The 17,751-nt window shown below is 30.9% G+C and overlaps 2 protein-coding genes across 4 annotated transcripts in view; one reads left to right on the top strand and one right to left on the bottom strand.

The window, feature by feature from the left end:
• The window catches only part of LOC107447458 (titin homolog), a 102,840-nt gene that overhangs the window by 13,126 nt on the left and 71,963 nt on the right, over window positions 1-17,751 (bottom strand). For all 3 annotated transcript variants that reach the window (XM_043042481.2, XM_043042479.2, XM_043042482.2), the window contains exon 2: window positions 10,100-13,325. In XM_043042481.2, coding sequence (XP_042898415.1) covers window positions 10,100-13,285 — 3,186 coding nt within the window. In that variant the 5' untranslated portion in view covers window positions 13,286-13,325. The remainder of the gene's footprint in view (window positions 1-10,099; window positions 13,326-17,751) is intronic.
• On the top strand, window positions 1,333-15,952 carry LOC107447461 (proteasome inhibitor PI31 subunit-like). The gene is made up of 2 exons (XM_016062387.3): window positions 1,333-1,393; window positions 14,994-15,952. Exon 2 carries the CDS (start codon window positions 14,997-14,999, stop codon window positions 15,846-15,848), a length of 852 nt encoding a protein of 283 aa, XP_015917873.3. The 5' UTR covers window positions 1,333-1,393; window positions 14,994-14,996; the 3' UTR covers window positions 15,849-15,952.

Below are 17,751 nucleotides of genomic sequence, written 5' to 3' on the forward strand. Positions count from 1 at the left end.
AAGTACAAAAAATATCTTTCATTTCTTATTATATAATAATGTTCAGACTAACGTTATTCCTGCTACATTAAAAATGTTTAAAGTATTTTAATTAATATATGCTACCTATTTAAATTATATACTCTGATTATATACAATATTAAAAATATTAAATTTTTATGTTTTTCAAAACCTCAGCTCCGCCTTTCAACATAGACGGAACGTAACCTCCAAATGAAACATTTTCTTTTAAATTATTGTTCCATTTAGTACTATATGATATTTATAATAAAGAGAGCTGCCATCATAAAAAATTGAAAAGACAAATGATGACTTTATAGAAAATAATTACTATGAAAATAGCTCAAAAATTGACAAAAATAAAGTATATTCTTGTATTGGGGTCTAATCGGATTTAGCGAAAAAAAATACAACAGAAACTTTTCATTTGAATAAATTCGCTATATATAAGCTTCTTTTCCCCACTTCTTTCCTTATCCTCCTCCATCTAAACGAGTCGGCAGCTTTTTTACCACTTACTATGAGGAGGATACTTCCCGGCTTGGCATGCGAAAACGTCTGGGAGACGTCATTTGTTTCTTATTTCAAAACAATATTTGACGTGTCTCAGACGTCTTCAACAGAGAGATGCCAGCTTGCTCCGGACAGCAAAAAAATATTTTAAAGTGGTAGTTTATCAATTGTGATTTTTGGTTTAATAATTTCAATTTAGTAGATTTTTATCCACCACTATTCCTAAACAATTCGTACGCTTATATAATTCACCACTTTATAGTAGTTACGTCATGCTATACCTTTTAAAAAGCAAGCAAAAATAGTCAAATATTTGAAAAATTTAGTTTGTAGTTATTTACCGTTTTTTAAATTATTTTGGCGTGTCCGGAGCAGTTGGCATCTCAGTCAACATTCCGTTGCGAGTTGTTGTTTACGGTGCAATCAAAGATCATTTCTATATCAAGAAATGATATGTCTAGGGGTTAATAGTTTGCTACAGGCTTTCGGACGCGTTTTTTTATATATAAAGTCATATTTTTAAAAAAATTTTATTTCGTTAATTTTAGAGCTATATTTACAGTATTTATTGTATTATACAGGATTAACTCTCGATTTATTCGAATAAAGAAAGCGAGGAGAGAAAAAGAAAGAAAGAAAGAAACCGATTTGCAGTTCTGTATTTATGTAATATATGTATTTATGTATTTCACTCACTCAGCTCACTCAAAACAAGACATCTAATTTATTACATTATAAATTATTTTCATCACGAGAGCTTTTTAAATAGTAATCCAGAAGAGTTGTAAGCTTGTGCATTTTTAAAATCAACAAAATTGCATAAGCGTTTGATCCCAGACAAAGTTATTTTAAAAAAATAAATTAAAGAAAAAAATTCACTGTAAGTATGTTTTATTTTCATATTTATTTCAATGTTTTATTTTGTTTGAATGTCGACGCAATATTACTTTAAATTTTACTTTACGCCCGTCAATTTTCGGTTTATTTTGTATTTTTAAAACGAAGAAAATAGTCCAAAGTATTTGAAGTCCATCTTTCTTACATCCAGATTTTTAAGAGTTTGTGTTCGAATCAATTTTAAAACTATATTGAAAACCGTTACTCTGTTCAACATTAATTGGACATTAAGATATCGTGTTTCGTTGAATATATATGATTGTAAATATATTAAGAAGGGTATTTATCCGTTTCAAAGGATTATAAAAACCGTAAAACCTATAATCAGTGTTTGTTGATTTCAATCACGATTTCAAATCGATTTTTTTAAAAATCGCTCTAAATTAAACGCTATTTTTTAGTAATAAATATTAGACTTAAACATTTATAAAAATAATTTAATATGAGATTGTTTAAATTTTCTGTTGATTTTCATAGTTTTAAATTTATTGCAGTGTTATGTTTAAGTAAACAAATTTACACTGATAATTGATACAGTAATTTTTAAAATGGAAGTTTAAAAATCTTAATTTTAATGGGTTTTCAGAATAGAAATAATGAACTAAGTGAAAATCTAATGCAGTTGTTTTTATACTTTACTTTTGTAAAAAGTAGTTAAACTTTGATTCCCCCCCCCGAAAAAAACAAAAACAAATATGAAGCTAAAGAAAACTTTACTGATTCTTAGTTCTTAAACCAAAACATTATTTTATTTAAAAACTGCAAATATATTTCTGAATCTTAAAGTATACCAAATTGTTATGCTTAGTTTAGAAACGCGAAGCTACCAGATAAGGATTATATATATAATTTTATCATTACTTAACTTTAATTTTGTCAGCGTATGTCTATGTTTTGTATATATATGACTTCATGCTGTTGCTCAGAGCTTTGGAGTCGGTAGTTGGAACTGTCGAATCCAACTTAGACACCGATTTATACTCAATGAAATGTTCACCGTATCTCAAGAAAGTATTAATTGCTGCGATATAATTTTTTTGGTACCATAACTTATTATATTTTAACTAATAATTTGAATGCTATTCTAGTAATAAAAAACCTCTATCTTAAATTATTTACTCTATCTATTCCACTAATAATATAGTTGGTTAGTAGATTTATAAAGATTTTTTTTCTCTAGTTTTACGTAATACAAAATGTACCTGACTTTAAATCGAGGTTTATTATTTGCACCAAGCTTACAAATGAGAAAATATAGGAAAAAAATAACTGTAAAATTTTATTTAAATAAAATGTTTTTAAGACTTTACGAATCTTCAGACAAAAAAGTATGAAATAAAATAATTCAAAAATATTTAAGAAGCAACTTTTCGATTGTTTTTAAAAAAAAAGTTAGAAATAAAATATGGAATGAAACTTAAAAGAATCGAGTTCATATAGTCTCAGTTAATTTTCCAGATATTATGTACATTTTATTTAAATTTTATCTGAAAATAGTGTTGCAAGTATTTCTTATAAAATTTTTAAGAAAAAGTCAGATGAGAAGTTAGTGGTTTTTGAAAATAAATAGCACCAAATAACTAGAGACTTTTTATCGTCTTTCTTTTAAAAGTTCGTAAAGAATTCTTGCAACAATATTTTAAGTAACTGAGTACTATATCATCTTGGTTCTTAAAATTTAAATTCAATATTTTATTTCTTAGTGTTTCATGCAAAACCATAACCATAGAAAAGTTTGTTTTTAAATTTTTTTTCAATTTTAAGTTTCTAATAAGAGTCCTTTCAGAGATGCAAGCCTATACTGTTTCTCTCAAAATTATTCTTTTTTATTAAAATATGGAGAATTAAATGAATGCATTATTTTCAATTTATAATTAATAATTAAGTAATTAATATTTCTGTACACTTCTGGTTTCATTTTATTCATTGAAATTCGTTCAATTGAACCTAGAGACCAAATTTTAAATTGTAAGAATTGTAGTAAATTGTAGTAAATATATTTGAAACTTCAACTTAGGAAAAGTTTTAGAAATACGTATTTACAATCTCAAATTTTTAAAATTTGGTAACTAGGGTAACTTCTATAGAACTAGGGTAACTTCTATAGAACAAATTTCAATGAATGAAATTAATTAAATAGTATTAAAAAATGCTAGGTATTTACTCAGTAAATAAGGAAATAGCGTTCATGTGTGTGTGTAATTCTGGTAATAGCGTCCAATGGAAGAGAATTATTTTTTTGTCTGTAGAATTTTAATTTATTATGGTATTTTTTTTTAAATGAGAAACCTGTATTACTGAAACAATCAGAGTATACAGATAAAGTATTGAAAGACAAGCTTATAAATTTGTTTCAAACAATTTCCCCAATTTCTCCTTTTATGCACGATTGAGAAAATTGACCAATTTAATAATTGAACTACCATTTCAGATCAGGCAAGGTTATTATTACACAATACTTTATTTGACCTTGGACAAGCGAACACGAAATTAACCTTAGTTATTTTTGGGAACGGTTAATGAATTTTATTAACCATAGAATGAGAAAGATATGAAGAAGAATAAGTCATTAAACGAAGAAACAGGTTTTTTTTTTCTCTCCCCAACTCTTGCTGAAATACATTTTACTGTTTTTGAATCGAATTGCGCTGATTTTAATCAATATCTATATCATTTTTTATATCTGGCTTTGAACAACCGATCCTGATATTATTTTTATTTTATTACCGTCGTTGAACAGCCGTCCCAGGTTTAGGGCTTACGACTACTAATGTTCAACTCCGTAGCCTTTTAATTTTGAACCCAATCCAGAAGACAAGGGAACTCCTGGATGAAGTATTGGGAGAAATTTGCTTTCGTGGAGGACTTTTTGATGGAACTATAACCCGCATTTGCGTTAAATGGAGAGAAGGAAAACACGAGAATCTCCCACGGTTAGCCTGACGGCAAGAATACTCTAACCCATGATCGATCTACCACTGAGGATATTTCACGTCAGCACTATGTTCGGTGATAGCTGAATACGGAATTCGTATCGACCAGCCATTGCTGAGATTAGAACCCTGTTCACCTCATTGGAAGGCGAACGCTCTATCCTCTGAGCCATATCGCGGCTCAACCGATCCTTATTGGATTTGTTGTCCGAAGTCTTGTAATTTTGTACCCAAAACAGAATGAGACAGAATACCCGGATAGAACGTCAAAAGAAAAAAAAAAGAAAAAACAACTTCTCGGAACACTTGAGTGGAATAATCCGTAATCGCGTTAAATGGAGAGGAAAACCTGAGATGGTTAGCTCAACAGAAAAAGGATTCTAACCCATGATCCGTCTACTCACTGGGATTTTCCATCAAGCAATGTGGTCGCCCTATTGGAAGGCGTGTGCTCTATCCACAATTGCTGTTTTCAATATAAAGGTAAACAACAACAGTCTCGAGCTCTTCACCTGCTCTGCTTCCGGTTATAAAGTTTGCAGCTGCTTATTCTGCGAGGCGATATTTTCAAGCAGTTAATTTTGTTTTAAAATAAAAGAAATAAATTATATAATTTCTGAGCTAAAATCTGCTGTATTTCGCAAAATATTATTAATATCAAGCAATTCTGGAAAATTTGAAGTGAAAATTTATTTTAATTGTTTATAGACATGTATTACTAAGTGACATAGTTACATGTGACATTTAGAAAGAACTTCCTTTTTTAGTAGTCCTGATTTAACCTCTTTACTTGTTTATTATGTGTTCCTGTTGCAAGCCGTGTACTATCTTACGTTTGTTTTAGCATATTTTTCGAAGCAACGAGATTCAATTCATTTAACAAATTGTCATTTAGGTTTAAATTTCGGAGTTGGAACATTGTTTACAAGGTAAGAAGTGTTTTATAACAATTATTTTTGTCAAATACAGATTCTTATGTCTTCAAATGACAGGTCTTCATATGACGATTGTTATAACGATTCTTTTTTAAACTCAAATAATAAATCGGGTTACAAATACACGCATACAAGAAATACTACTCAAGAGAGTTTCAAAACACAATGATCACGTTGTGAGCAAAATGGCTTCAAAATACGTCGGAAACAGTAACCTTGAAGTATAGGCAGTAAAGAGTGCATTCTAGTGTAGAAAATACCAACCATTGGTTCTGATGATTTTGATTCCACTGTTTTCTCGAGCCGCTGTGGCACTGGGGAGTTCACTTTCTAATGAGGTGACACAGTGTTGAATTCCAGCGATGGCTGGTTGATACGAATTCTACTTCCGGCTCATGCCAACCATAGTGCAGACATAAAATATCCTTAGCAGTAAACGGATCATGGGATAGAATCCCCTCGCTGTCGGACTAATCATGATAGCTTTCGTTGTTTTCCTCTCCATATAACGAATATGCGGGTTAGATCCATTAAAAAGTTCTCTACGAAGGCTAGTTTGTCTCAATCCAGGAGTTCCTTTGACTTATGGGTTGGGTTCAAAATTACAAAGCTACGAAGTTGAACATAAATAGTCGTTAACTCATATTAAGGTCGGCTGTTCAACGCTGCTCATAAAAAAATAGCAATTCCTCATGCTTTCATAACGTGTTATTCCGTTTTTTTTAATCCTTACTAAGAAATAAATTTTTGACACCTAACACGTATATATGGGTGATTCAAATGTTTGCATAAAGCTTCTAAAATGTTTATTAAAGTCTGTCATTGCCGAGTATAGATGCAGGAGGGCTCAAAAATTATATTGTTTGACATGACCGGGGCATGTACACATTACAATCGTTTTTTCCCCTTGCAGCTAGGCGTGTAAACATTTAATGAGATATAAAATACCGAACCCACCCTCGCAAATTTTGACAGATATTGCCAAGACTATTGATGAAGTGGACAAACGGTACTTGGTTGTAAATTATAATGCCGTGTTCATTACCATGATGCTTAAAACAACCAATGAGCAACGTAAAACAATTTTATCAATATTTGTGCTCAATATTTCATAAATAAAAGTGTTGTAGTCGACATAATGTTGCTAATGTTATTTTTTCGTCAAATTAATAATAAGTACATTCATATGTATTCGAAAGTGATGGTCGGACATGTATTTTGTCATGTCGGACATGTATACATATCCCCCACAGGATATATAAATAGTATAGAGATTTCTTTGAGCTCTGTATTATTGCATATTGATGCAATTAATTAATGGATAATGAAAATATATGACCTAACTAGTACCGTGAATTACCGTAAGAGATGGAGTTAAATATTTGGGTCACGCTATTTTTAAAATATTTTTCATATGAGAAGCAACAAAATTATATTACGCTTAAAGGGAAGGAAAGGGGCTCTTGAAATTGTGATATTTTTTCGACAGGGAGATAAGGGTAAAAAAAAAAGTGAGCCAACACAATAATTTCCATTAGAATAAAAACATTAAAATCAGATTATTTTGAAATAACTAATTTTCATAGTTTTTTCATTATATTAAAAAAAGTAGATTACAGTCACTATTATTGTTATGCTCGGTATGTTACTGATGCTTATCATGTCATTTAAACATAGAAGTTTAAAAACGATATTTGGAACATGATCAATAACATTTATGAACTGCAAAATTATTTTAATGTTATACAGTTTTTATTTTATAACCGCCGTTTTGAACAGCCTAATTTTGAGTTTACGACTACCAGTGTTCAACTCCGTAGCCTTGTAATCTGGAACCCATTTCTGAAGACAAGGGAACTCTTGGATCAATATTTTTACTATGTTTTTTTGATTATTATTTTTTACTAAAATTTCGAAATTTTTTGCAAGCATTTTAATATATACACATATTTTACAAATTCATTTTGTTTTAAAAAAATCTATTACCGCATTACCGCCACTGCATTTTTCAAAGTTTTCAAAAATGTTAACTACTTTTTTATGCATTGCATTCTAAATTATTTTTTTTACAGCTTTACATATATTTTGAATATATATGGGTCATTCTCACGAAAACTGTCATTTTTCAGTTCATAAAATCCCAAAAAAGTAAAGTGAATAAAAAGCTCTGAAACTTTTTATATTAATAGAAATATGCAATGACATTATAAAGAAAGTATATATCCTATAAATTATACTTAATATTTAAATTAATTAATTTTTTAAATAATTAATTTATAATTAATTAATTTATAATAATTAATAATTAATTAATTAATTTAATAAATAAATTAATTAATTTAATAAATTAATTTATTAATTTTTTAATTTATTTTTCAAATTAATTAATAAGTAAATTAATTATTTTCACTATTTAAAAAGTGAGGGAATGACACTAATAGTGAGGGAATGATATTTTATTTTAATACATGTTTTTATCTAAGTTACATCTACCTAAAGTTTGAAAATGATAACATACTAAGTATATCTAATATTTATTATAATTTAGTCTTATATATTTAATAGTTTTTACAGGTTTGGGAAATAAAATTGGCTGGCACGATTGAACAAAAAAAAATTTAATAATATACTCATCTTGAATCATTCCCTCACTTCAGCGTCATTCCCTCACTTTATACACTAGTGAGGGAATGACGAATTCAATAAAATTTAAAAATAACAGTTAGGCCTAATTAATTTCTGAAGTCAATCACATACAATTATATTCATACAAGAAAGCAACATATAATTATCCACTTTCTCGATGAAGTTGTATTTTATTTTACTCTAAAAAATGACATGAGGGAATGACAAATGTAAAAAATTTTACCTGGTTTGATTCATTCAAATTTATTCCACAGCAAAGCTTCTTTAAGTTGAAGATGGAAACATACTGCAATTTTGTTCTATGATGCCAGTTGTTAACTTCTGAAGTTTTTATTAAAATATTTTTATTCTAAGAAGATTGCAGGTGATAAGAACATTGTTGTGAGGGAATGACGCGAAACACTGGGGACAAAGTTTAAAATAGTGCTGTGTTAATATTTTTATCAGAAATTAAATTTAAAATTGATTTTCTGAATTCTATATTTCAGTATTCTGAAATAAAAAACACGAATTTGTAAAAAAAAAAATTTTATTTCAGAAACAATTTTTTTCTTTTTTTAAATCAGCAGTGGGGACAAGTGAGGGAATGACATATTGGTATATTTTAATTACCTAAAATAAATATAAAATAAAAATTGATAATTTTATTTTTATTCTTTTGTTAGCTTGCATTCTGAAGTACATTTTCCCTGAATTTTTTTTCTTCGTAAGCTGTAAAACAAACTTAAAATATGCTGGGGACATGAAAATGACTGTTTTTGTGAGAATGACCCATATATATATTCAAAATTATTTTTTCTGTAGATGATTATTCTATTTTTTATTTACTTACTTTCTATACTATATTTTATTTATTTACTTAAACTACACTTTAACTTTTATTATCCATCATTATTCAGCACTATTATTTTTTTTTATAAACCGAATTCAAAAGTTTTCAAACTGAACGACTCATATAAAGTAGCTTAGAACTCACAGTAAAAGTTTTAAGATGATTGGTTTAAAATAAAGTAATTGACATTAAAATAAAGAAAAACATTTCCGATCCACCGGCGATGCTGTTTAGTAATTTTAATTTACGAATTTTTTTTTTCGTATGTTAAGAGCATATTAAATTTAATTCAATTTTCTTTACTCTTTTTAAGCTACAAAAGAAATTCATTTTTGACCTTCAAAAGTTGACGCAGGAAAAAGTAAAACACTTTTTCTTATGGCACTATCAGTTTAAGTTGGAAAATAGATTCAAATCGCTTTTCCTCTAGATTCAAAGATTAACTATCGCATTTTAAATTAAAACTATTTTAGTATCTACTATTTTATTAATTTCTATTTTTAAAAGTGAAAAGAATTATGGTGTTTAATTTCTCAGTGAGAATCGCTAAGTACAAGTTTTTATTGATCTCGCTGAACACAATCTGACTATAAATTATACTACAAGTTATGAAGTTATAGAAATAAAATATACTTTTTAAATTAAAACAAAATTCTGAAATAGTATCTACCGTAAAAGTAGAGGTAGGAAAGTTAGAGCGATTATAACTATGTAATTATATAGTATTTCGCTAGCGTTTTCGTACATTTACTTTTCATGTTTTCGCAAAACTTCTTTACGAACTGTTATTAACAAAGTAGTTTTTTAATACATTTTGCAAACATATTTGTGCTTTGTTCATAACTAGAAAGTGTTTTAATATAAATGAGAAATGAGTGAATGTATTTTAATTTTAAAAATTTTGCTGACAAATAATCTTATTTAATTGGCTTAAAATAACAGAAAAAAAAACGTTAAAAATTAAAATGCGTACACATTTGACAGAAAATTATTTATTTTTTTAAGTAACTATGTGTAAAATTAGAAGAAAAGGTAGCTTGCATTCAATATAAATAAATTTGGCTGACAACAATTTAAAATTATTTCGGTCTATTAAAAAGAATATTAACAGTAAACAAAAATAATATTTGTTAGGATTAAAAAAAAAATATGCATTTTTGTTTCGATTAACTGAAATTTTAAGAATTACCATTACTGGTTAAAGAAGGTTGCATTTAACATTGTCAATTTGTAAAATTTTTCTTTTGAGATAAATAGAAAACAAGTCCACCCCTCTAAACTTATGCTGTTACAATGTTGTTAATTGGTTTATTTTTTTAAAAAAATAAAAAATAAAATCTTACCCCTTGATCTTCAAGTTCAGGTATTCCAGAAGGTTGAATACATTCATAATTAGATTCTGGTTTCATGTCTTGGGTTGGTGACATAGCATCGGAATAAAAACTCCCGTAATCACTGGACACACTGTTTCGAAGGGACAGGTCGTCGGCACTAGCAGTAAAAGAAGATAGTGATCCAGAATGCAAAGAATCGAATCCTGGATTTACGGTCACTGACTTGTTTTCCAAGTCCATAGGATGAATAATTTCTAATTTAGCTCGAGGTCTGTCATAGTGTTCGTTATATTTCCAAGCTTTTGGGTTTGGGCAGCTAGAGTCAAAAGCTGCATTATTTTCAGTGCCATCTTTGCGTATTTTCAGTAGTTTCTTGATGGAAAACTTTTTTCGGGATTTGGCGCTATCTTCTGCATATCCCATAGCCAACATTTTGCATTTGGAATACTGCGCCAAAAGAAAGGAACTTTTAGATTTGGAGTGTTTACGTTTTTCTTCAATGTCCCCGTTAAGATTCCAGGATGCATAGCCTGTTTCTGTGTCTTGCGAAGACGTTGACGCAGTTGATGAAGACGAGGAAAAAGTCATGGCCTCTCCTCTGTAACTTGAAAATCCTAGAGGGTTGTCTGAAGGAGATATACGTCCAGTTGAACTAGGAGGATCTTCTAATGGTGGGTCTGGTATCTTTGGTGGTGCTGGTGCTTGTCTTTTGGTGTTATTACCGGGATGCCTGACTTGTTCTAGTTCAATCGCAAGAGCTGCCAACTTAGATTCTCTTTTAGGTTGTGGGTTTTCGGTATTCCCACCGACCTGATTTCTTGACTCTGCGTCCAGCATAACTTCATGATAGATATTACTCTCAGCATAATGGTCAACAAGAGTGATTGAACTTGGACCATGTAGACTCGAATCATTGGCTGTAGAATAATATAAACTGTTTTGGCTGATGCTACTTTCAGATTTTCGCCTCTCCGACCTCAAAGGTTTTATATCCGCTGTTGGTTTTGCGTAGTGACCAGGTTCAATTTGTATTGACGATCGTTCGATTGTACAGCGTTTAGAAGGTTTAGCTGGAATTCTCGGCTTAAATTTGCTTGATACCGAAGAATCAGTTTCGTAATCCGTTAGCGTTTGTTTTGAAGAAGGTACTACATTTAAGAGTTCTTCGCTAGCACTTCTCACAACACGTTTGTGGGTATTTTTCCCATTAATGGTCACACTTATTGAATGGGAAACTTCTGCTCTGTTGCATTCATCAGATGATGACGACGACGAGGAATTACTTCTGGATACAAACAAATCAGAAGCTGGGCCATAAATGGCTTTGCAGTTTGATACTCGACCATGAAGGAAAGATGGTCTTGGCTCTACATTGCCTAGCGTCTTCTCACTCACAGCGTTTACTTTTTTGCTTGAGCTATCACTAACTGTTATTGTAACACTTTCACAATTAGCAGGTTTTATTTCGAAGTTATCCTTATCGGCACCATCGTTAACTGGAAATTCTTTTCCATTTTCTTCAGCAGAGTTCGATGCATTCGATTCTTGATCCGAGTTCATTTTATGACGATTTGTCAGGGAAGTATTGATAGCTTGTAATATTTGTCCGGCGATTTCATTGTTATCTCGCTGCCATTCGCCGTTTTCGTGTGAATTATTTTCTCCTTCAACTTTATGAACATCGTCACCATCGGAAAGCATCACAGAATTTTCCGATGTTTTTACTTCGCTGTCACCTTCTCCGCTTCTGCTTGTAATAGGCGGAGGTGGTGAAGCTTCAGTTTCTCCCAACTCCGAGTTATTTTCGTTCTCCTCTTCTCTCAAGGCGGTGAGTTTCTTAGCGGTGTCAACCACTACGATCTCCTTCGACGTCACCGTATCTCGCTCGCAATTCTTTATGGCGACGTTTATAGATTCTTTGTTTTCGGTGCGGCTGTCCCGTTCATTAATCACTTCCCAATCCTTGACCTCCGAATCCGATGAGGAACCATTTTCTTTTGACATTTCAATTTGATTCGAAATCACTTCTTGGCGATTCACAACAGGAACTTCCTTCTCATTAGCAGCTTCTCTGCCAAGATTAGATTGTGCCAAAGACGCGTTTTCATTTCCGCTCTTGGAATCACCCTTAGTTTCGTTTTTAATGTTTTTCGGAGAAGTAGACTTACTGGCTCCGTCAACAGTTGTATTTGCGGCTGTTACCGTCTTTTCAGCGTCTTTTATTTGTTGTTGTTGGATCAATAAATTCGCATTATCCGAATTGAATTCGGTATTTAGTTTCGTTATTTTAGAGAACGCTTTGTCATCCTCCGTTTCGTCCAAGCTATCTGTTCCAGTTTCGTTTTCTCCGTCTGAGCAGTTCATTTCCCATTCTAATTCCTCAGGACTAAAATCCCTCCCACCATAACCGATCACAAGTGGTTCCTCGTCTTTAAAACCGACATTACTGCTGCGTCTTGGCTGGGGATTGTTTACTTCGGGTATTGGAATTTTCTTCTTTAATATGCCCTGGAGAGGACTAGGTTGGTCTTCACTCTTATCGTTCATTATTTGTTGTGGTGCGTTCTTTTGTACAGGTGATGGAGGTTTTGAAGTCGAATCATCAGGTGCTTCTTTGCGGAATTGATTTTGATTCCTTCCATTTTTACTCTCGATTTCACTCAGCATGTTTTTGACACCATTAAACTGCATTTTATTGACATCTCTAACAGCTTCACCGTTTTGAGTTCCATTTACAGATTCGCCATTTGTTTGCGGCTTTGTACCGTTGCTAACATTCGAATTAATAGTTTTAGACTGAGAGAAAGTAGTTTTCGCAGGAGATTCGATTTGACTACCATTTGTGCTATGACCATTTTTCAAGTTGCAGTCATTGGTTGGTTTCTTTTCGTTTGGGTGGGTAGCTTTATTGATTGTTAAAAGCCTACCCTGAAAACCATTTTCCAATTTGAATGGTTGTGAATTCTTTTGGTTCCGTTCAGATATAAGCGACTTCCAGGTGGTGTGAGGAGTACCATTGCTGTTTGACGAATAAAGGTTCGCTGTGTGAGACCTCCCATTTAAACTCTCATTTTGATGAGATATTGGACCATTGCTGTCGCCGCTTACATCATGATCTCCAACCGATTTGAAGCAATTCGAACAGAGATCTTTCTTCCACGCGTTTTGAACGAAATTCTGACAAATAACGGACATTTTGAGACGTTACTCTTTACCCAATGTGCAGGACATTCTCCTGAAACAAAAAAATAAAAAGCATGAATAAAATGTTGAAGAGTGAAGTAAAATATTGTATGAAAACTCCTGTTATAATCAGTTCATATAAATAAATGTTAAAAGATTTTTAGAAATATAATAGCTGAACAATTTGCTGCAGAAAAAACTCATGATAGAGTCTACATCTAATAATATGTTCATTTATTTAGCCACACACAATTTCAGCCATAGGTGATTAAATTTCAAAACACTTCACTTGAAAATATGGTTCAACTTAGCATCATATTAAGGCATGTAACTTAAAAGTGTTATGGTTCCAAATTTTTTACAGTTTATACGTAGTATGTTCTTAAACAGACTGACGGTGTTTAAAAATTTACAACATGAAAACAGTTGAGGTTAAAAAAAATTTTTTTGCAGCAGATTTATCTGCCCTCCCGAATTCCTGGTTTTGAAAATTTTTTTTTACTTTAGTTAATCCTATAAGTTCCTATTACCAGTTTTTCGTTGTATTTTGATGCATAAAAATTTAACTCTCGGATTGCAACACTCGAATGTATTTGATAGTAGATATTTTGAAAATATCTTAGCGATTTTCAATCATTGAAAGATTTCATAAAATTCTAATGTGACCTACACTTTTTCTTTATTTTATTTATGGGTTTACTGTTTGCAACACCATTTGTTGATAAAAAAAATGCTGAACTAAAAGCAGTAACTATGGGAAGAAAATTTTATGCTTTGCCAAATAAATTTGCAGCAATATTATTTCTTTTTAAAATTCTCAACTGGTTTTCTTTTATAATTTTTAAAAATCTGCAAAACACCATATACAGTTTGGGAGAAAAAAAACCCGCATTACCCTGAATAATTTTTGATCCAATGATCAAGATCTTCAAGTTTTAGGACTCGATCACTAATAGTTCAAGGGGGTAACCTTAAATAGGCTAAATAATTAGTTCAAACGATGTTTTAAGTTACAAGATCAGACAAAAACTCACTTTATCTGAATAAACATACCTTTTTTGGCATAGTTCTGGAAAAATCGGTTTCAAAAAAATTCATGTGTTTAAAATTTGATACAATAAGATTCGGAACTGTAAAACCGATTTCACTAAAATTTCATGTTTTCCCATGTAAAATCACATTTTTAAAAATGATGCACGAAAATTGTATACCTCACAATTTAAAACTTTTTGCCCGATTGTTAAATAAAAAAAAAAATTATTTTCTAAAAAGTTATTTTTTGCATGGTATTATCTTTGGTAACGGTTTTTACAATTGCGTGTTAAAAATTTCCATTCGCTTCATTAATTCGATACATGACGAAATACGCCAAAAGTAAAATTAACACTGAGGGGTTTAAGGTTTATTCCGTTTTCCTGATCAAATCATTGGGACTATGTTTCGTAGATTGTGGCTATCCTTTATGTTTTGGGATTGGAAATCCAACCCGTCGACAAAAAGGCATGTTTATTCATAGAAAGTATGTTTTTGTGTTTGATATAACTTAAAATATTTTCTGCACTAATTACTTAGCATATTTGAGGTCACACCCTCGAACCATTAAGTTTGAGTCCTAGAATGTGAAGAGCCAATCATTAGATCAAAAGTTATTCAGGGTGGTAAATTTTTTTTTTGCGTACTGCACGTATACAAAAGAGTACTATTATATTTCTTTTCATAGAATATGGCTCGTATAAGAGGACTTGAGTTGCTTTTTGACATGAAACGGATAACTATGAGGTCGAAGGCTGACTGTTTAGTTGCAGCGATGCATTGCATGTTAGTAAACGAAAATCTGCAATGTGTTGGAACTGGTGAGGAGTTCGACGCTACTCAAGACAGCACTCTCGGTTCAGAACTCTTGCCGGACAGATGGAATGAAAATCAAGAAGAATATACCTTACGGTACACAAGTCGTCGCAGTAAAAATCGGTATCTCATGAAAGCTGTTCTATCAGGAAACATTCTGAATGTCACTGTAATCGTCAACGAACGTAACAACTATCAAATTTCCCTTGACGTCAACCAGTTTGTCACGGATAACTATAAGGAATACAAAACTGCTTATGCAAACCTCGAAGAACTGACACATCTTTTTGACGCAGAAATTGTGGAGAAGATTCGAAAAGATTTTCCAACCGTACACATTGATGAGACAGTAGAGGAAATTCCCAGAAGTCCAGGTCCATCGAATATTCGCGGAAAAAAATATTCTGAAGTTATAAAATTCGAAGATATAGATCCACCCCCGTTTCCCTTACTCAATCCAAAAGATCGGCGTCCAACAGGATATCCAAGAATCGGGGGGAAGGATCTAGATCCAACTGGTAGAGGACAAGGTACTATGCATTTTGATCACTCAGACCATGATCCAACATCTTCATTTCCCAGGGAAGATGATCCAAATAAGCCTTTGAATGTTCCTCCTGGAGCTAGATATGATCCGATAGGGCCTATTACTAAATCTGGCAAGAAAAAACCTGAACCCGATGATTATAAGCCTCCCAAAGGTGACGATGATTCAAGTCTGATGTGAACTGCATTCATTTGATCGGTTTTAAATAAAATTGAAAACATTTCTTGCAGTAATACTTAATAAATAGTTTAAAAATATTATACAAATTACTTATAACTTTCCAAAGGTGGAAATATAGTTCGTAATAAACTGTATTCGTAAATTCGTTTAAAAAAATTAACTGAACCCTGAAAGAATATTAGGAATAGTACAAGTTTTTCAAAGAGGGTGATAATTTAACGCAAACAGCATTTGTAAATTAAGTTTTTTTCAATTTTTTTTTAATTCTTCAAGTCAGTCAAGTTTAAATGTCACCCATATTTTACAAAATTACAATTATGTATTTTGTCATTAAGTACTTTCTGTAAATAAAAATAGGTTTTAACTGACTTATTTCATTTTTTCTCACATTTATCGTACCTTTTTTATTTTTAATAATGATTTCCCTACTGCAATAATTTTTCATTTGAACTTCATGAAATAAAGACAATCTAATGCACAATTTTAAATGAAAAATATTTATTAGTTTTTAACTGTTTATCAGATTTTAATTTTAATGGAATTCTGTACATAACGTAGTTAGCTTTATGACATATGGGTAACTATGATTGACTGAGAGAAAAAATTTGACTGAAAGAAATTAGACAAAAAATTTCCTCATAGACTTTACATGGAATGATCGACAAGGTATGTAATTACAAAATATTGAAGATAGGCACGTATTTTTTCCTTGTTTTTAAAATTAATTTCAATTATTAAAACTGTCTATTATACGCAAAAATGTTATCTTTTCTTTAATAATTAGCGTTTAATAGCTATGATAGCTATACTTGGTTATTTTAGCAAGTTAATTATGCAATTCTGTTCCAATAAAAAAAAATTTTGATGAAACAAATTTCCTTGCAAAGTTATTTCAAGCAGAAAATTTCTTAAGCAAACTAAATATAAAGTTGTACTTTTATATTTTAAGAGTTGAATCAAGTAATCAATGATTTATATCATTCCAGTGTAGCTTGGCGTGGCCTTTGGCCGGATAAACGAAACTAAACGAAACTTACATTTATCATGACGCAGAATTAGGAAGCAAGTTCGAGAGAAACTTCGCCAGTAAAAATGTTTCCGGAAAATTTTGTGTTCGCCACTAAAAGCAAATTTATTACTGGGCACTCTTTTTTTCTCTCTCTAGTGTCCCTTTTAAATAAATATGAAAAGATGAATCAAACGCCATACTCTCCTGACAAATCTCTTACAGAATGTTTGTTCTCGAATCTGAGAAAATTGCTTAATTAACTAGGTTTAAGGATTAAATTTTCGACGCAGAATTTTTGTTAAACATATTTATACTTTTTTCATCATTTTGTATTTATTTAGGCCAAAATAAGTGAAAAATATTGCATTTAGCATTTTAATAATTTATGGTTACAAAATGCAGCATGAAACACAGGTCTTTTTCTGCGGTAAAATCTTCCATACACTTGCAAACAATAACTTTTTAAATTTAATTTTATTTGAAGTTGTTTAGATATAAGAGAAATAGTCATTCATTATTGAAATTTCTTTAATTTACAAAATCAACCATTGATATATTTTTAATTATAAATGAAAAAAAAATTTTTTTTTTCGAACGACTTTTTTTTTGGAATTTATATTTTAGTACAAAAATAAGTCCGATAATCTAACATATTTTATGGTAACTATTAGACTGTTTTTTATAATTAAAAAACTACCAAAATATATTTTTGCTTCTAATTAGAGCGTCAGAAAAAATATATGTATATGTCACGGCGAAACACCGAAATCGGTGGTTGTTGACTTTCACCGGTGAATGTCGACAAACACCAAATACGTCGGTGAAAGATCGAATATTTCATTACATTCTTGTACATTCGGACCCTCACCGGTGTATGTCGACAATCACAGATAT

The sequence above is a fragment of the Parasteatoda tepidariorum genome, chromosome 4, assembly GCF_043381705.1.
Source record: "Parasteatoda tepidariorum isolate YZ-2023 chromosome 4, CAS_Ptep_4.0, whole genome shotgun sequence".
Lineage (NCBI taxonomy): Eukaryota > Metazoa > Arthropoda > Arachnida > Araneae > Theridiidae > Parasteatoda > Parasteatoda tepidariorum.

Bases quoted from the DNA above. Each gene is read 5' to 3' on its own strand.
- LOC107447461 (XM_016062387.3), top strand. From the start codon at position 14,997: ATGGCTCGTATAAGAGGACTTGAGTTGCTTTTTGACATGAAACGGATA.